This window comes from Felis catus, chromosome C1 (assembly GCF_018350175.1).
Source record: "Felis catus isolate Fca126 chromosome C1, F.catus_Fca126_mat1.0, whole genome shotgun sequence".
In the NCBI taxonomy this organism is placed as follows: Eukaryota; Metazoa; Chordata; class Mammalia; order Carnivora; family Felidae; genus Felis; species Felis catus.
The window spans coordinates 73,315,721-73,335,999 of record NC_058375.1 but is presented as its reverse complement, the minus strand read 5'-3'; the positions used below and the strand labels follow the sequence as shown (position 1 = coordinate 73,335,999).

At 38.4% G+C, this 20,279-nt stretch overlaps 2 protein-coding genes across 5 annotated transcripts in view; one reads left to right on the top strand and one right to left on the bottom strand.

Annotated features, from left to right (window-relative positions):
* HS2ST1 (heparan sulfate 2-O-sulfotransferase 1) overlaps positions 1 to 9,256 on the bottom strand; it is a 175,564-nt gene extending 166,308 nt beyond the window's left edge. Inside the window, exons 1-2 of one of the 3 annotated variants that reach the window (XM_045036139.1) lie at positions 8,742 to 9,256; positions 7,310 to 7,442 (exon numbers count right to left, since the gene is read on the bottom strand). Coding sequence is in view for 2 of the 3 variants with exons in the window: in XM_006934882.5 (XP_006934944.1) it covers positions 8,742 to 8,865 (124 nt within the window). In the remaining variant the exon portion in view is untranslated. The remainder of the gene's footprint in view (positions 1 to 7,309; positions 7,443 to 8,741) is intronic. The other 2 variants (XM_006934882.5, XM_003990280.6) reach the window with 2 other exon arrangements.
* Positions 9,257 to 9,620: 364 nt separating this feature from the next.
* The window catches only part of SELENOF (selenoprotein F), a 58,070-nt gene continuing 47,411 nt past the window's right edge, over positions 9,621 to 20,279 (top strand). Inside the window, exons 1-2 of one of the 2 annotated variants that reach the window (XM_019837379.3) lie at positions 9,621 to 9,904; positions 18,343 to 18,510. In XM_019837379.3, the coding sequence (XP_019692938.1) occupies positions 9,821 to 9,904; positions 18,343 to 18,510 (252 nt within the window). In that variant the 5' untranslated portion in view covers positions 9,621 to 9,820. The remainder of the gene's footprint in view (positions 9,905 to 18,342; positions 18,511 to 20,279) is intronic. The other variant, XM_003990279.6, reaches the window with a different exon arrangement.

Here is a 20,279-nt window from a genome sequence, read left to right as displayed (position 1 = left end):
GATCATGTCAAGCCAGGTTTTCTAATAAGCTCTTCTATGGAGGAAACAATTGAGCTATGCTGGCCTTCTGCCAAAGGTGTATAGCACACAGGGAATATGCAACACTTTATTAGAGATGGGTGTGTTTTGTTAAAAAAACAATACTATGGTGAAATTAAAAATCCTGGCAATTAGAAGTAGATTTAATACAAAATAATTTAAATACAAAATAATCACAAACTTCTCAGTTACATTTGATCAAGAATCTTCATGTCATTGGGGTGCCTGGGTGGCTCAGTTGGTTAAGCACCCAACTTCAGCTCAGGTCGTGATCTCACAGTTCTCGAGTTCGAGCCCCACATTGAGCTCTCTGCTGTCAGCACAGAACCTGCTTCAGATCCTCTGTACCCCTCTGTCTCTTCTCTGCTTGTTCTATCTCTCTTTCTCAAAAATAAAATAAGTTAAAAAAAAAAAAGAATCTTCATGTCAAAACCAACTGCTTGAACTAGTTTCAGTATGACATGGACAAAACTAAAACAACTAAGTCAAATGCATGGTTGAAAGAGGATTTTATTTATTTTAATTCAATAACTCAATTTACTCAAAGCTCGAACATTCTTCCCTATATTCAAAATATTGTATTTCTCATCACTGACTACTTAAGATATTGTCCTTTTACATCACACCTTAGAAACTGAAAGAGGAGTACCTGGGTGACTCAGTGGGTTAGGTGTCTAGCTCTTGGTTTCAGTTCAAGTAATGATCCCACAATTTGTTGGATCGAGCCCCACATCAGAAATAAACAAACATTAAAAAAAGAAGAAGAAATTGAAAGAACCACAGATAGCTCTAATGAATCACGAGGCTCTTTTCTGAAGAACAAAAATAGGGTAGAATTTACAACTCTCTTAAGACTGAAGAAGAATTCATTTTTTGCAGTAGGATTTTAGTTATGATGTTTATACAGTACAGCCAGATTTTTTTTAATTTCTATTTTTTAAAAGTTACTGTTAAGCAAAATACTGTTAAATATACTGTAACAATATTAACAAAAATAACACACATACTATTACTGGGCAATCAAAAAGAATGAAATCTTGCCATCTGCAACTACATGAATGGAACCAGAGGGTATTATGCTAAGCAAAATTACTCAGAGAAAGACAAATAAATGACCTCACTCATATAAGGACTTTAAGATACTGAACAGATGAACATAAGGGAAGAGAAGCAAAAATAATATAAAAACAAGGAGGGGGACAAAACATAACAGACTCTTAAATACAGAAAACAGAGGGTTGCTGGAGAGGTTGTGGGACGAGGATGGACTAAATGGGTAGGGGGATTAAGTAATCTACTCCTGAAATCATTGTTGTACTATATGCTAACTTGGATGCAAATTAAAAAACAAATAAATTATTAATAAAAAAAGAACTCTGGAAGTATAAATACATACATACATACATACATACATAAAACACATACTAAAACATGAAGAAAATTACAGCAAGGCTCATTTTAGTTACTTAAAACCTAGTGAAAATCTTAAAAGCAGTCAAAAGAAAAAAAGGACATTATGTACAGCTGGACAAAAAGAATAATGATGGCAGCCTCATAAGAAACAACATAAGCCAAAAGACAATGGAACAATATCTGTAAAGTACTGAAAGAACAAAAATATGTGTCAACCTAGAATTTCTATACCCATCAAAAATATCTAAGGCAACTAGGGACTTTTTCAGACATACAAAAGTGAAAAGATTTCATCACCAGCAGACTTTCAGTATAACTAATTTTTAAAAAATCCTTCAGGATTAAGCAAAATAGTACCAAATGAAACCTGCATCTACACAAAGGAGTGAAGAGCACTGGGAATGGAAAATGAATGACTAAATATAAAGCAGGAACATTTAATCTCTTTAAAAGATAACTGTTTAAAATAAAATAATGTATAATAGAACTTACACGTAAAAGTAAAATATATAATAACAATAGCAAAAATCCAGGAGAGAGGAAATGGAAGTATAATGATTAAGGTTCTTACACACAACATAGTATAATATATACCATTAACCCTACAGCAACCACAAAAAAAAAATAATAAAATAAAATCACAAGAAAGTGCACTGGTAGTAAGTGAACAAATGAGATAAAATGGAATAAACAAAATACTCAGTTAATCCTAAGAAAGGCAGCAAAAAAGGGAAATGGAACAGATGCAACAAATAAGAAACAAATAGTAATGCAGCAATGTAAACCAAATCATATCAATAATTACATTAGCTGTAAATGCTCTAAACACCACTATTTACAATGGGGATTATAAAATTGGAGGAAAGCCCCAACTATGTACTGCCTACAAGAAATTCATTTTAAATAAAAAGGTACAAACCAGTTGATATCAAAAGTGGGAAAAGATCTACAATGCTTACACTAATCAACAGAAAACTGAAGTGGCTAATCAGACCAACTAGGTTTCAGAGCAAAGAATATTACCAAGAATAAAAAGGGTCATCTCATAATGAAAAGGAGGTTAATTAGTCAAGAAGACATGGCATTCCTACACGTTATGTACCAATCATAGTACCTCAAAATACATGAAACAAAAAGTAACAGAGCTTCAGGGGAAAATAGACAAATTCACAATTATTATCAGAGACTTCAAAACCCCTCTTTCCATAATTAATGGAACAAGTACGCAGAAGGAAAATCAAGGACATAGAACAACTTTACCAACCAACTTGACCTGACATTTACTGCATGTTCCACCCCCACAGCAACAGAATATACATTTTTCACGTTCACATAGAACACTTACTGAGACAGTTTATATGTTGAGGCATAAAACAAAATAAATAAATTTTAGGATTTATGCAAAGAAATTCAAAAAATTCAAATGTATGCTGCCCTCTTCTATAATACACAGTTGGAACTGGTAAGTAACTGCCAGCTAAAAACCCCACTTCCCAACCTCCCCCCTTGCATATGGATAAAGAATTGTCTTCATCAATAAACTGAGGACACAAGAGGCCAAAAAAGTTCAGAAAGGGGGGGTCCTCACTCCTTTCTTGCCCCTACCCAGGGATGACAGCAGAAAACTTCCAAAGACTGGATGGTAGAATTATAAGGCAGGAGGTACCTGAGACCCTGAATCAATCACCCATGTAAAGGAAAACCATCCACCAAAATGATCATTTAATATATGAATGGGGAAAAAAGCCATTTACTGTGTTTAGTCAAAAAAAATTGTGGGCTTTGTTTTAAAAGGAGTTAGCATCACTCTAAATCAGGAAGTTTCTAAAGAGGAGTGACAAGATTTGATTTACATTTTAAAAGGATCACTCTAGCTGTTATATTAAGAATAGTCTGTAGAAAGGCAAGTGTGGAAGCATTCTAGTTAAGACATGGCAGTAATCCAGGGAAGAGATGATGGTACGTATCTTGAACCAGGGTGATAACAGTGCGAGTGCTGAGTAGTAGTTATATTCTAGAAATATTTGAAGATAAAGTTAACAAGATTTTTCTGACAGATTAGATGCAGTGTGTGAGAAAAAGAAAAGGCAAGTAAAACCCTGGCAACTGAAAGGATACAGCTGCCATCAACTGACTGAGAGAGGGAAGGTAAAAGATAAAATAGATTTAGGATGAGGCAGTGGACAAAGATATCAGAAGATCCATTTTGAAAACACTGAGCTTGAGATGTCTACTAATTACTCAAAGACAAATTCAAGCGGGCAGCCAAATTACTAGGAAATAAGCCTGAATTCGAAATATATATTCGATTGGGTAAGGGGCATTAAGGTAGACACTTGTTGGGATGAGCACTGGGTGTTATATGTAGGGATGAATCACTGGAATCTACTCCTGAAATCATTATTGCACTCTATGCTAACCGGGATGTAAATTTAAAAATTTATTTTTAAAATGTGCCTTCAAAAAAAAAAAAAGAATTATATATTTGGAAATTGTCAGCATATAAATCACCAACTAAGGGAGAGTAAATAGAGAAGAGTAAATAGAGAAGGTTATTCTTATGCTAAGAGGTTGAGGAGAAAAGGAGAATCCAACACGGGATTCAGAGAAGTGACCAATAAGGTGGGAAGAAAACCAAGATTATGGTATCTTGAAAACCAAGTAAAGAAAATCTATCAAAAAAAGAGGAAGTGATCAATTGTGTCAAATTCTGATAGGTCAAATAAAATGAAGACGAAAAATTGAGCATAGGATTTAGAGAAATTACTGGTGAGTTTGGCAATTGGAGTCAGTAAGACAAGTTTTTAGTTACACTGCAAAGGGAAGACAAAATATGGAACAGAGGTTGGCTGAGAAAAGGGTAGTCAAGAGAAAGTATTGTTTTGGTTTTTGGATGGGAGAAATAATAGCATGCTCATAGTCTATTTCTGCTTAAGAATATTCAAGCAGAAAGAGAAGACATGATGATTATAGGAGAACAAAGGAAAACTTCTGGAACCATGCCTTGTAGGTTAGGGAACAGGATCAGGTGCACAAGTGACCTAACAGGCAGTTAATCCATAGTTAACAGGCAGAAAGGCAAAGTACATAAACACAGTTACTAGTGGGTGGGTAGAAAACTGTAAACAATTAGGCTAAAGTGAACCATGATTGTAAAGTCCAGATATGTGTAAGACCATGGCTCAAAAGTGGTCTTTCGGGAAGCAGTGTTTGAATATTCATTTTTATTGCCACTCCACTAGGTACCAAAAAGCTATTAGAAGTCTTAACGGAGTGGTAGACAGACATCCTGGGGTTACCTTAATTGAGACCAACTATTTCTAGTGACTACTCTATGGCACTAGATATCCTATCCAGGACTCATAAGTGAGGCACTAATTAGCAATTCTACAATAACTGCATTCCAATTAATCCAAAGTCCTCTAAACAGTAGCTACCATGAGTTTTGCAAACAATTTCTACTTGCAAAAGTAGAGAAATCTATCATTCTTGGGAACATTTTACAGATACCGCTGAACGGTTTCAGGCACTTTAAATACTACCAAATTCCAAAGAACAGTATCAACTTTAGTCCCAGAATTAGTTCATAAGTTTAGGGGGATTTTAAGAACGTAGAGAGTAACATAATTTTCATCCAGTGAAGAGGATTACACAATCCATTCTGAGTTACTGTCCTTATTTAAAAGATTATATCCTAATGTATTTGTAAATTCACATAGTGGTGTCAGAAGTAGTCAAACAACAAACATTTTAAATGCTTAGACCCTATAGACAATAAAATTATCAAGCATATAATTCTAATATTTATGTAACAAAGGTTTCATTGCAGTTCCATCAGTCAGCATTAGCTACACGTGTCTCTGAAGATTTAGAAAAAAACTGCTTCATAAAAGCAACAAATTGCAGCTCTAACAGCTAAGTAAATACTAAGCTAAGTAACAGTTTTCATTGATTCCATGTCATCTTACATTAGAAAAATTAAGTATACATTTTAATAAAACGACTTACATAAAATGACTTAAATACTATGTTCTTCAACATAACATCCCAAAAACCTTTTCTCCTAACTAATGTGTTCGTATCCTAGATGTAACTCACAAGCTGCATGTTAATATTAAAAACAAAGAAATAAAAAACACACTTAAATACAAACCATCTACTCCAAGTCAGTGATTCCCACCATTAAGGGGATCGCATATGCCTTCACAAATCTAATAAAAGCTGTGCATATAATTTCAGGGAATTTATGGGTATCTTGAAGTCTATATACAGGTCCTTTGAGGTTTAAAGAATCTCTAAATTAGTAAAAAACATGGAGTTCAAAATCAATTCTAAAACATAAAAAAATGTAATATATGAAAAAGGAACCATGTGGAAAAAAAACTGTAACATACAGTGGGAAATGAATTATTAATATTTGCCATAAGTGGCTGTTCATTGAGAGAAATTACAATAAATCTCTACAAATATATGAATGCTTTAAAGAACTAAATGTAAGAAATAAAAATTATAAAATACTATAACAAAATCTAGAGAATGTACATAATCTTGGTTGGGGAAAGTCTTCAAGAAACAGAAGAAACTTAGTGGCTTAAATTGATAGATTTGCCTGTGTAAATTTTATAACTTTTGCATAAGCTAACAGAAAGCTTTACACTTACAGAAAACAACCACAGGCTTTTTTTTTTTTCTAAAACAGAAATAAACTATTGCAGTCGTTTCATTGGGTAATATAATTATGTTCATTATATGGATATAAACAAGGAGCAGACATTACACTAAACCAATTTCTTTGTGTCAGAAATTAGATTTTCTCAGAATTATATTCATTCTCAGCAATAAACGCAATTAAACATTGATACTACCATTTAAAAATTCTACTTAAACTGCTAAATCTTAGTGTAGCGTCAGTACAAAGCCCTAAGCAGGCTGGTCTAATTAAAGAAGCACTTGGTGTGGAATCACACTTAACCTGGGTTCCAATCCTGACTCTGCCACTACTAGCTCTGTGGTCAAGTTATATAACCTTTGAGCCTATTCCCACATCTGTAAAAATAGTCTTCTATAGTGTTCTTGGAAGATTACATAAGAATATCCCGTATGGAAGTGCCTAGTACAGAGTCTGATTATCAACTATGCCTTCTCTGCATTCCTTCCCTAAGATTACTAACTGGTAACATCCGTTTTAGTACTGCTTTTTATAAGACTTTTCTTTTTAAAAAATAAAAACTAGTGATATAAAGTTATACATTTTATTTGCCATGTTTTTGCAGCTCCAGAGCATTATTAGTTCCTTCAAGTGTTTTGTATCTGAGCTCCTCTTGTTAGCTTATTTTTGAGTACTTGGTTTGATCCATATTTACTCTTCCTGATGGAATTTAAAGGTTTCTTACAAAATATAATGAAAAAAAACCACATTGTTTTCTACCCGTAGCTTTCTACATGTTAAGATAATCCTCTTTTTAAAATAATTTAGGTTGTGTCTATGGAACCCACTTTCAAGTATTATGAAGAAAATCTGAGGCAAAAAAGGAACATAAAAAAGTGAGGTTATCCTTACCAGCGTAATGTGTCTAAGAAATCTAAATAGCAATGTAACAAAGAATAAGTACAAATCTAAATTTTAATATAACTTTCAAATTTCTCCTACAGTCATTTTTTTTCTGTAAAGCTGGGTCATTAAAGAGGCCAGAATATGACCCTGAATGCTGCGAAGTGTATCCAAACAGAAGGGAAAACTGTACTGGCCAACCTTCAATATGTAAGGTGAACAATTTTTCCATCATATAAGATACATATTAATAAAATCATGGTAAATAAATGTGATCTCTCTTCAAAACCGTATGTATAGTTTTACCCTAGAGTTCAGGACTGGAATTATCCTTAGCTCCTCCTTCAACTTTAGTTGCACTTCAGTTAGATTTATCTGATGCTCTTTGATAGACTGCTCTTCAAAATGTTTCCAAGGCTTTCTGCAAAGTCTGCCAAAACTGCAAATAGGAAGCTATACTTGTAACAATTATTTGCTAATACATTTTCCTTAATAATCACCCACAGCAGCATCTAGCTGTTACTCAGTCTAAATGATTTTGCTGCTGCTATTTTATTGCTTCCTTCTCAAAAAGTATTTAAAACAACAAGTGAAAGTGTACCGATAAAAACACTACATTTCTTTTCCATATTCAAATTATAGCCTCTTGAGCTGATTTTTAAATGCCGTGTACATTTTTTAATCAAAATGTATCGCAGACATTCTTTTAACACTCCCTCTACATCCAAAATTCCTACCAAATGCCAAAGTTCCTTACTAATCTGAAAGTACCTATTATCTGTGCATTTTTCTGGTCTTTCACAACTTCATACTCCAACATTTTGTACTTGAGACCTCTTCTCTCATTAAAGTAATCACTGTTAACTCCTTAAGATACTTAAGGATATGGTTAATTTATTGTACAATCTTACTTTTCCTTACACAAACTTCAATCTAACTATAATTCCCCTTTAGCGTTCCCTCCTCTTCTAAATTCATTACATCAACATTGCCGGGAACCACGTACATCAACATTCCTATTCTTAAGCCCAAAATATTAACAAAATTCAGCTCCACTAAAAAAAGAAAAAAGTTTAAATGCCTGTATGCCTCCTTTCAGTACCTCACTGAAAAGCTTTTTATTTGCTTTCCTGTCCTACCTGGCAGCCTATTTCCCCCGTCAGTTGTGTGGTCCCCTGCTGCCCCCAGCACAAGAGTGCAACTCACTACAGTGTATTTCTTTTACTCACCATCATTCCCAGTATCTCCCTCCATTTCTGAGCATCTATCCCTTCGTGAACCGCCCCATCCCCAAAAGATCTGTCTCCAGGTGCCAACGTCTCAATTAGCACACCCCTGGACTGGCACTACCAGGGCTTTCGGCAGACTCAAGAAAACACGCAGGCTGAGCGTTTCTGCCTCCTCCAGCAGTTCCCGCTCCCTACTGAGTTCGGTCTTCTTTAGCGGTCTCCCCCTTGGAATGCTTACTTTGGGTAACCCTTAAGGCACGGGAAAGCCCACCCTAGCAACCTCTGCCCCGTGACCTCGCGAGCCCAGCACGCCACTCAAGCTTAATTCACACCTTTCTTGGAGCTTGTGTTCTCGATGCCCCCAGTCCCAGCTCTCTTTGCAAGCTCTATCAGCTTCCTGCCCCCGAGCCAGACCGCAGGTTAGACGAAAGCCCACTTGCTCGGGTTGCCATGCCTCCCTGGCCCGACCCCTTCTACACCACTCAGCCCCGAGTGGCTCTGCTCCTTACCTAGCTTCGATCGGGACTCCTCCAGTTTCTGGATTTGGTTCTCCAAGAAGAGCATCGCCACTGCGAAGGCCACCACCGCCAGCAGCTGCAACTTGGGCGGCATCATAATCCTAAGGAGCCCCATGAAACCCGCTGCTCGGGATCAAGACATACCGCGGGGGGCGGGGAGCGGGGCCCCGGAGGCGAGTGAGACGCCGGGGGAAGCCCACCGAGCCGGGAGAAAGGCAAGGAGAGCGCGACAGCGAGAGAACCACCGCAGCGACCCCCCTTCTTGCCTCTCCAGTCCCCCGCCCCCAGGCGCCAGCACCAACGCCGCCGGTGCCCGCTTCTCCTGGACCGACTCAACGGTCGCCCCCTCCAAAAGCCCGCGCAGCAAACACAGCGCGAAGCGGCTGCCGGGCTCTCGCCTCTCTCTACTGCCTCAGTCCCCGACCCCCGCGCTTGCCTGCCTGCCCGCCTCCTTCTCTTCCTTCCTTCCCTCCCTCCTTTGCTCGCGGCCGCGCGCTCCTCCGCCAGCGCTGCGGCTGCGGCTGCGCCGCCCTCGGCTCCGCCCCCTGCCCATCCCCCTCAGCCACCACGCGCACGCATCCACGTACGCTGCTCGGCAACCAGAGGCTCCACCCTCTGCTCCCGTTCCGTTGTGCTTATTGGACCGAAGAACCCCGGAGCTTTGCTCTTGGTTCGTGTTACGGTTGGTTTCCTTTGCCGCAGGTGTCAACCAAAGCGACATTCGATTGGGTAAACTTGGAGAAGGAGGCAGGCCTAGACTGCCAAAGGCGGAGCTTCTTGGCTGCTTGACGAAATGTCGTGAATAAAAGGAAGGAACGCGGAGCTTCACAAGTTTGGGAGCTTAGGTAAATGCCTGATAGGGGTTATCAAAAGGACCCAGCGGCTTTATATTTATATGAAATATAAAGGTATTCGACCATCTTTAAGCTTCCATATACCCTTAGGTAATACGCGTCTCTGCAGAGTAAGAGATTTGATGGCAACGGCCATTAGTAGCCTGTTTTGGATCAGGCTCTGGAGTGGACGCCCCTAGCTGCGGGGTCCTCTGGGCAGTTGGAGACCTACGGAAGATGGTAGCGATGGCGGCTGGGCCTGGTGGATGGCTGGGGCCGGCGTTTGGGCTGCGGTTGCTCTTGGCGGCTGTGCTTCAAGCGGTGAGTGAAGATCATCTCCGCGGCATCCTAGGCGCGAGTGGGGGATATTGCTCTGAGGAAGACGGAACATGCAGTACGGAATGGGAGCCACACTGGGAGAGGGTGGGAGGTCTGGGTTTCCTTAGCCACCGCTGTGGCCGGAATGCTACGTGGCTTCATTCCTGATTTGATGTTTTCCCTTTCCCGCCCGGGTTTCTAGCGGTTCTTTCTCCTGACTTCAGAATATCTTGAGTAGTATTTATCTTCTTTTGCAGAGCTCCAGCTAATAACAGTCTGTAAACCACACAGTGAGGCGGGGGGGGGGGGGGGGGGGGGGAGGGGGGCCTAGGGGGGAGGCAATAGACCTTGGAAAGGAATGAAGGTTGTTTTTAAATGGACGAAATACAAGGGACTACCTACCGTTCCTTGTGACAAGGCTCCCTAAATCTTAGAAGAAAGCCCCAAGTCTTTGGTTCAGGGTACATTTTCTGTTTACTTTTTCCCCTGAATTGTTAGTGGTGTCTAATTCACTGTTAGACAGACCTTTTTATCTGATATGTTATTCACGTGCTGTTGGGTACGTTTTAGTGCCATTTGTGGTTTTTGACGTTTTAATTAAAGGAACTACTCCGTGGTAAAGCACAATTTTTTAAATTGATTTTCTAAAATTGATAGTCTTCATCTCGTTTAAAATCGGGCAGTGTTAACTTTTTTATTTAGTTTTTCTCCATTAACACAACAGATGCGTTCTCAATCTTTGAACGGGATAGAGCTAATTTTGTCTTATTTTTCTGTTGGGTTAGGTACAACTTAATATTGGTTAATTCCTCCCAAGAATCTTGCAGTCCATGTTTTGCTATGTGAATGAATAACTTTTTTTTCTAGACACTGTGAGAGACTTTACTTGCTTCATTACTCAACGTAATTCTTCAGGTATTTATTTTTCTGAACCTGCTGAAAATTTTTCTCCAAGGAGACCTGGTTTGATTGGTTTATCCAAGGTTTGAGGGAGTTAGGACCTATACCGAAGGCTTCTATAAACACCCCTGCTTTACTTTCCTCAAAGAGTTTGAAGATCCTGGGGCACCTAGGTAGCTCAGTGTCCAACTTCAGCTCTGGTCATGATCTTGAGTCCTTGCATTCAAACCCTTCGGGCTCTGTACTGACAGCCTGGAGCCTGCTTTGGATTCTATGTCTCCCTCTCTCTCTACCCTTGCTCCTGCTCTGTCTCTCAAAAAATACAATAAAAAGTCAAATTAGAAAAAAAAAAAAAGGTTTGAAGATCCTGCCTGTTTTTGCAACCATACCTAAAAGGTGGATTTTTTACTTCTCTGATTAGTATTACGGTACTCTGTTATTCAGGCATTTGGTGCCTTAGAAATTACTGAAAGAACCGTCTCTGAACTTTCTACCGGAGGTTGGTTTTTGTGTTGGGGTGGGGGGGGTTGTTTTGTTTGTTTGTTTTTTTGCCTATCTTGGGTAATTTGAGTCCACCACCATGCAAAGATAAGGAATAACATTTCACGTTGACTTCCCCTCATTTCACTTTAATTATCAACTGTTGTGTAACCACCCCAAAACTTAGTGGCTTAAAATAACAAGGATTTCTCATAACTCTGTGGGTCAGCTGAACTGCAGGGTCCAAGATGGCTTCATTCTTAGTTGGTGCTGTTAGCCAGGATAACTTGGTTCTCCTCCATGTGACCTCTTGGCCTCCAACAGGCCAGCCCAGCTTCTTTTCATAGCAGTCTCCGGGCAGCACTCCTAAAGAGCAAAAGCTGCAATGCCTCCTGAAGCCCAGGAGGCATTTACATATATTTTGAAATTACACATATCACTTCTACCCCACAGTATTTGTCAAAACAAATCGTAGGGCGGGTCTAGATTTCAGGGATGGAGAAACAGACTCTACTTCTAAATGGGAGGAGTGACATACTCCTCATATGTATATGGAAATATATACATATCAGGATAGGAGGAATTTATGGCCATTAAATAATCTACCACAGTGACCACAGAATTTAAGTCAGAAAGTTGGATATTTGATTCTTTCCTTTCTTTACATCCCTCACATCAGGCAATTGCCAAGTCTTGTTGATTTTACTTCCTAAATCTCTCTCAAATGCATGCACTTCTTGTTAATCCCTCATTCAGGCCACCAATAAATATCTCCTTAACAATAACAGCCTCCTGGCTCACTCTTATAATTATCAGAACCTAAATGGTTGGCTTTGCCAGCTTCCCAATTGCCCAACCCAGCAAGTAGTCATTTTAAAATTCTTCTCTTTCACTCTTTGAATCCAATTAGTCATTAAACCCTTAAAAATTTCCAAGCCAGTCTACTTAATTCTATTTCCATAGGCAGTACCTAAATTCAAGCCACTATTTTTGCTTGCCTGGAATTCCCACAACAGCTTCCTTAAACAAGGTTCCCTATTTCATTTTCCCCCTTTTTAGTTCAATCTTTATGATGCATCCAAAGTCATCTTTTTAAAACTTAGAACTGTCATTATTAAAATTCAGTGGTTCCGTGTTGCTTTTAAGGTGGAGTCTATTTTGAACATTTCTTAACAAGGCCTATTTCACCTGATACGTATTTGTCTAGACAGGTTTAATTCCCAAATCTTACCTCTACTGCGAGAGCCAAAAGGTAGAGCTGAAGAATTGGGGTCATTTGTTTTAGCATATCTCCCATACCACGCTCTCCCTCACCAGGCCTAAAGTAGAGTATTTAGATAAAATGCAGAGCTTAATTTACATACCATTTCCAGATTTGCAAAGCCAGGTGTACTCTCTCCCTCGCATATTCTATCATCATATCTTATACTCTGTTACACAGATGCACAGTCTTAACAGCACCATAACTCTGTGCACTCCCCCAGCTCCTGTGCCAATTAGATTGTACCCAAAGGGAATACAGAGACCTTTTGGGGGGATGTTTTTTTATATTGTTCCTCGTATGTATTCATTAAAATCCTTCTGATCATTAAAATCCTTCTGACATGTGGATGGCTTCCTAGTTCACTTGTGTTTGTTCCTTGCTATCAGAATCCTGAGGATATCTGTAGTTTGTGTAGATTGGTGATGAACCCCACCCACTCCCACAAATACAGAATGACTCCAAAAATAGACAGTTCTGAGGAATTCACCCTTGTTGAAATAATTGTTAACTTCCCTAAGGTGTATTTCTGTCTCTTCAGTAATAAGTAGTATTTTTAAGAAAATAGGTCAATAAATTCCTTGAGAATGAAAAGGGAAGCATGGAGGGTTGTTGGTAAAACACTAAGAAGTTAGAAAACTGCATTTCCCAGTTAGTCTAAAGCCGGGGGGTGGGGGGAGGCCAACTAGAATAAGTAGTTGGCAGTGGTAACAATAAGCCAAATCTTTGGAACCTGACAGATGAATGAAAAGAGAATGAGGAAAGAATTCCTTGGCACCTTGAGGTTGAGCTGCTGGGTTGGTTAGAGGATTTAGCTCCTTCTTTGTTTATTTAAACCTCTGAGTCCTTAGACTAGACAAGTTTTCATCACTGTGCCATTGTAGATCTCTAATTTAAAGTTAATAGCAATGCATAGTTACCAGCATTCCAGTGAGGTGACATCTGGGAGGATATAAAGTGATTTAATCTGAAAATACATTCTGAATATGCTTAAGCGTTAGAAAAGTAATAGTTTAGTATGGCCTACGGGAGCTGTTCTCTGGGGCACCCAGAACTAAGTGGTATTCAAGTCTTCATTTAGCTCATTCATAATATTTCTTCAATATTTTGAAAGGCACTATATACCCAAAGCAGTACAGAATGATACTGTATATCTTTAATTCTGAAACATAACACTTCATTCCCCTTTTCTTCACAGGTTAACACCTCCATCAGTCTGGGGGACAGGATTATAATTGCCAGCATTTTTGTTATTATTCTTTGTGGTACATACAATAATGGTGCATCATGGATTCTTTGAAATGGTGCATCATGGATTCTTTGAAATAGCTCATAGTGAGGGTTTTGAGGGCCAATCAGGATTACAATCTTGATGCTGCCACCTCCTGTGTGCTGTGTTATTTTAGATTACCTTAACTATCCTAAGCCTCTATTTCTCTGTAAAATGGGGATAATAACTAAGAGAGTGGTTGAGATTGAATGGAGTAATGATATAAAATGCTTATTAGCAGAATATCTGGTGTTTTGTAAGAGCTTGCTATAATGGCCATGTTTCTGGTATTTATTTTCATAGGGTTGATCGATAATCCCATCCCTTTGGTTTAGTCTCAGATTTGAAATCCGTTCACAATTATATGAGAAACTTATGAGTTTTCTGAGACTAAGGGTAAGTTAAGAGACAACTATTCATATGTATGTATAGTAAGTTGTATATACCAGACTTCTGCCTGAATAGGTAATGTTACAATATGGTTGATTCAGTTTCCCTGACAACAACCCTCATCTAGAAAGAAATAGTGATACCAGAAAAATCATGAGTAATGCATGAAGGAAAGAATGGAGTCTTTTAGCTTGTCAATCCTACTTTGAATTAGGGAAAGTTAAATGGTTATCCCAAACAGGGTTATCCCACCCTGTCCTTAGAATCTGTGTCTTTCTTACAAGTGTGGCCGATTATTTTAAAATTTAATGTGTGGCCTTAATGTGGCCATTTAAATGTTGTACAGTTTTTGCTCATAAAAAGATCATCATACATTTATAATTTTGAACTCCTATATTATTTAGCATTTGATATTTATTAGTGAAGTACTAAATATGTTCCGATCTCCTTAGATTCAAAGCATTGAGTCTGCAAAACTAATGATAGAAGAGCTAGAAAGTAGTTCATTCATGAAACTCATGAATGTAACTTCACTACACTTGTTCTCTATCCTGTGTCTAATGATTAAAACATAAGTAGTGTGTTGTGTTTTTTAAGGTTTTTAAGAGCACTGGAAAGTGGGAATAATGCTAACATTTATTAAGTACCTACTGTGTCTTGGCTAGGAAACTAGATGCTGCCAGTACTTTTTCTCCTTTAATCCTCAAAATTTTGTGAGATAAATAGTAATTATTCGTATTCAGAAATTCAGAAGTAAGGTTGCTCTGTGCTGACATTTGAATCAAGATGTCATCAGACTCCAAAACACCTGTTTTGCATATTATGCCACCTGTCAGTAGGTGCTCAATAAATGCCAGAATAAAACCAAATAACACAACTGCATGATCATTCGAGATTTTTGTTTTGTTAAACCTGCTTTGGCAATAACAATTTCTTGACATTTGTTAAGCAGTTCATAGTTTCAAAGTGATTTCACTTTTATTGCCTATTTTAATTACCATGGCTGCAAAACAAGTCACCATAAAATATAGTGGAATAAAAAAAATTGTTTTGCTTTTAGATTCTGTGGGTGAGCAGTTCAGACAGGGCACAACAGGATGAGTTGTATGTTCCATGGTGTCTCAGCTGAAAGACTGGGGTCTGAAATAATGAAGATTCTTTTCTCCTATGTCTATTAGTTGATGATGGTTGTCAGTTTGGGGCTTCAGTTGCTATCTACATGGGAATCTCCATGTTATCCCTCTAATTTAGGTTACCTTACAGTATGGTGTCTAAGTTCCGAAGTTGAATGTTCCAAGAGAGACAGAGGCACAGAATGTGGGACCAATAGCCATGTTGTTTCCTTTTTTATGACCTACCCTCAAATTACATAGTATCACTTCTTTTGCACTCTGGTCAAATCCGTCACAAGCCCCTGCCCAGATTCATGGGGAGGGAAAATAGACTCCTACTCTGCAGTAGAGGACTGCCAGTCACACTGTAAGAACATCGTGTGGGATGATGCATATATGTTCGTGTGGCCATCTTTGAAAAATACAAATTAACCTGTGAAGTAGATCAAGCATATCACTTTACTAATGAAGAAATACTTTATTCATAGTAGAGTAGCACGTATCTTAGGTGCCTCCCATAAGACTGGGATACTTGATCTATTTGAATATTATACACATCCCACATTATTACTGAGATAAGGTAAAAGATGTATAAAGTATCAAATTAGGGTATTGACTAACACAAGACCAGTGGGATGATCAGCATTTTGGGAGAGTATGCCAGCACTAGTTTTTATATTGGCAGATGTCCTTGGATTTTGATCTACCTGGTTAGCTTAGAAGGTTGACAGACTACATACAGCTGGTGGCCCAAATCCAGCTAACCCTGTTTATGTAAAGTTTTATTGGAACACAGACACCCACTCATTTGTTATTTTCTGTGACTGCTTTTGTGTCGCCATGGCTGAGTTGAGTAGTTGCAACAAAACCATTTAGCCACCAAAACCTAACACAATTACTAATCTAGCCCTTTACAGAAAGTTTGCATACCCTTGGTCTAGAAGATGAACCAATTGCAGTCAAACAATCTGAAATTCCTCTATACTTGAGGCTGTAGTTTTGACCAGTTCATTTGTTCAGTACACATGAGAACTAGCACAAGTGCTATTAAAACAGGTAACTTAATGCTTGCCCTCAAAAGAGTTCACAGTACTAGGGAATCAGACAACTCTAGATTCACATAGTACAGTGTCATGAGTGGCACCATCTTAGACCTATGCACAGATTTCTTCCTCTGAAAAGTACTATGGCTAAAGATAGGATCTCATACTCCGCCCCCCCCCCCCACACACACACACACAGAGAAGGCTTCCTGGAAGACTGATACTAATCAGGTTCTTGAAATAAGTTGAAAAAGGAGCCTTAGATGTAAGAAAAATTTGAGCAAATGTATGAGTGGGAGTTTTATTCTTCCAGGAATTTGTTATAGCTGAAAAGTAGAATGAGATTGGAGAAGTAAAGAAAGGTACGACTGGTGGTGACCATTAAAGCCACTGAGACAAGAAATGATTTGAGAGCTCTTTAAGAAATAGAATTGTCAAAACTTGTTAATTGCTTGTAAGAATGGTGAAGAATGTCGAATGTAGAATGACCTCAGCAACTAGGTGGTCAGGGAAAATGGTGCCATTTTACTAAAATAATTGGATACATTGGGAGGAATAGATTTAAGCAGAAAAGGTAAGTTTCACTGTTGGAGTTTTTTTTGATTTGCAATGCCTGTGGAACATGATGAAGTCGGGTAGGCTGTTGGCTTTGGAAGTTTGACACTCAAAAAGACTCAAGAGTTTTCGATAAGTGGGTATTTGAAGCCTTGGGAAAGATACGGTCGTCTATAGAATATATGTAAAGCAAAGAAAAAGCCAAAAATAGAATGGGAAACAGAAGTGCTTAAGAGATGCCTGCATAGAAAAGGAAGGAGAAGGAAGACAAGCCCATGGAAGGAACAGCTAGAGCCAGAACAGTTTTGAATGTCTTTCCATTTAATGATTTTTGGCAAGTTTAGTCAAGTGGTAGGATCAGAAGCTGGACTATAGTAACAATTCAGAAATGACAGAAGGTGGGGGAAAGTGGTTAGAACCATAAGGTTTGAATACACTGAAGAATTGAGTTACCGACTAAATTAAAATCCCTGTGGAGATGGCAGAAGATAGACTCCAAAGCACAGGTAGAGAGATTGACTGTAGGTGAAGCTATACCATATTCACTGAGACATGCATGAGACAATGGTAAGGGATGAGAACAGATAAACCCACCTTTGCCGGTTGTTTTGATGGGTTACATAACTCATTTCATTCATCTGTACTGCAATCTCTTTTATGTAAGCATTATTGTCCTTGCTTTATCAGTGAGGAAATTAAAGCTGAGGGAGGTTATCTTGCTCAGGGTCACAACATCTTTTAAGTGATGGAGCTGATACCTAATCCCCAAAGTTCATTGCTTTTTTTTTTTTTTTTTTTAATGTTTATTTTTTAGAGAGAGAGAGAGACAAAATCACAAGCAGGTTCCACACTGTCAGCACAGAGCCCAGCGTGAGGCTAGAGCTCACTAAACCATGAGATCTTGACCTGAGCTGAAATTAAGAATCGGACACTTAACCGACTGAGCCACCCAGGTGCCCCCATAGTTTTATTTCTGATGTGCTCCTGCTCTTCTCCATCCTCTTCACCTTTCCACTGCTAGATGTGAATGAAGAGAAGTCTAGAAATTAGTATTACTCCATAGACCCATATCAACAGGGGCATTGGTTTATCTTCTAAGGAAATTCCTTTTCAAAAAAAACTTGAGTGTTTAGTAAAGGTATTGTATGTAATATACACATCATAAAGAAAGCATATTAATTCATATTTCAGCTAAGCTGAAAAATAGCAAATTTTTAAGAAAAAAATTGTGAGGGAAGTAGGAAGAGCCAAAGACTCATCTAAGGTTATAGAGTTCAAAAATATTTAACAATTTGTCTCTAAATGAGGCATTTCGGAAATTCATCTCCAGTGTGTTAGATTTGGATAACCCTAGTTTTTCCTTTCTGGGAAGTTTTGTGATACAAATATGCAATAATGTTTTATTTCTCTTTTTTTTTTTTTATTTTCAGGTGTGTGCACTTGGGGCAGAGTTTTCATCGGAGGCTTGCAGAGAGTTGGGCTTCTCCAGCAACTTACTCTGCAGCTCTTGTGATCTTCTTGGACAGTTTAACCTGCTTCAGCTGGATCCTGACTGTAGAGGATGCTGTCAGGAAGAAGCACAATTTGAAACAAAAAAGGTATTGTTTTCTAGGATCTCTCTTCCATTAGTTGGTGTAGTTGAGATAAGGTGAAATACTAAATTGTTTAATCAAGTTAAATATAAAGAAGTCTCTAGCTTTTACATTTTGTATTTTTAAAAACTCAACAGGGGCGCCTGGGTGGCGCAGTCGGTTAAGCGTCCGACTTCAGCCAGGTCACGATCTCACGGTCTGTGAGTTCGAGCCCCGCGTCAGGCTCTGGGCTGATGGCTCAGAGCCTGGAGCCTGTTTCCGATTCTGTGTCTCCCTCTCTCTCTGCCCCTCCCCCGTTCATGCTCTGTCTCTCTCTGTCCCAAAAAAAATAAATAAACGTTGGGAAAAAAAACAAAAACAAAAAAAAAAACTCAACTGATTTCTGTCTGGCCCACTAGATCAATTAAAACAAATAGGAAGGAAAAGTAAGGTTACATACCAGGACCTCATTCTATCATGGTTGTTCAGCAGAGAGGTTGCCAAATTATTGTAGCATGATTGGATCCTAAAGTCCTCCAGTCTTCCTAACTTCTGGCCACATGATGACAAAGAAGAATTAATTAGATGCTTATATTCATTTGTAAGAAAAACTCCGTCTTTACAATGAAATTTGAGACGAAAGTATAGCACCTATTACCTGGCACATAATTGTAGGCAGTAAACTATAACTTTTTGTCTGGTTAACAAAGAAAATTCTTTGTTAATTTAGACAGCTTTGTGTTAATTTACACAGCTATCACTAATATTTACAGATACCTAATCTCCTCTTTAACACCTGAAAACAGCCAAGGATAGATAGTTCTAACTGTCCAATAAAATCAGCTATGTTTTGATTCATTGTTCAGATTAATAATAAGCTCACTCAATTTTTAAAGCTTTTCATCAAAGCCCTTATACTTTTTAAAATTAGAAGGTGGCCTGAAAAGATCCTTTATATAAGCCAAATAAAACTGAATTAGTGAGTTCCCTTGTTCGGAGTAAGGAAAAAAGTTCACATCTCTGTGTTAGATTTCCTTTTAATATTCTCTTTCACTTGTACATACTGAATTCTATTTTGAAGTGTTAGAGTTTAGAAAGCTTTCAGACTATAATTCTATCTTATTAGGTAGTGAAGGTTTGTTTCTAACACAATATAGTTTTATAGTTCTAAAAGGAAAACAAGCTTTAAATGTTAATATTTAACCAAAACTTACTTAATATTTGATTTTTTTTTTCATTTTTTTAATGTTTCTTTTGAGAGAGGTGGAGAGAGAGAGTGAGAGAGAGAGAAAATCCCAAGCAGGCTCTGCCACTGGCAGCATGGAGCCCAATGCAGAGCTCAAACTCACAAACTATGAAATCATGACCTGAACCAAAGTCAAGAGTCAGACACTTAGCTGACGGAGCCACCCAGGTGCCCCTTTAATATTTGATTTCTTAGTTGTGAACCTGAAATTCCTGGTGTCCCAGAAATAGGTTCCAAGCCTTCTGTGTTTTTTCATTTTCTTGATTCACATATACCATTGATATTTTTTCATGTTTAGAAGATTTCCATACATAGGAATTAGTCTTCACTGCATGTAGGTCATGTCTAAACAAGAAGTTTTAAAAATTTGATTTTAAGTAGGGGCGCCTGGGTGGCTCAGTTGGTCAAGCGTCCGACTTTGGCTCAGGTCATGATCTCACAGTTCGTGGGTTCGAACCCTGCATCTGGCTCTGTGCTGAGAGCTCAGGGCCTGGAGCCTGCTTCGGATTCTGTCTGTCTGTCTGTCTGTCTGTCTGTCTGTCTCTCTCTC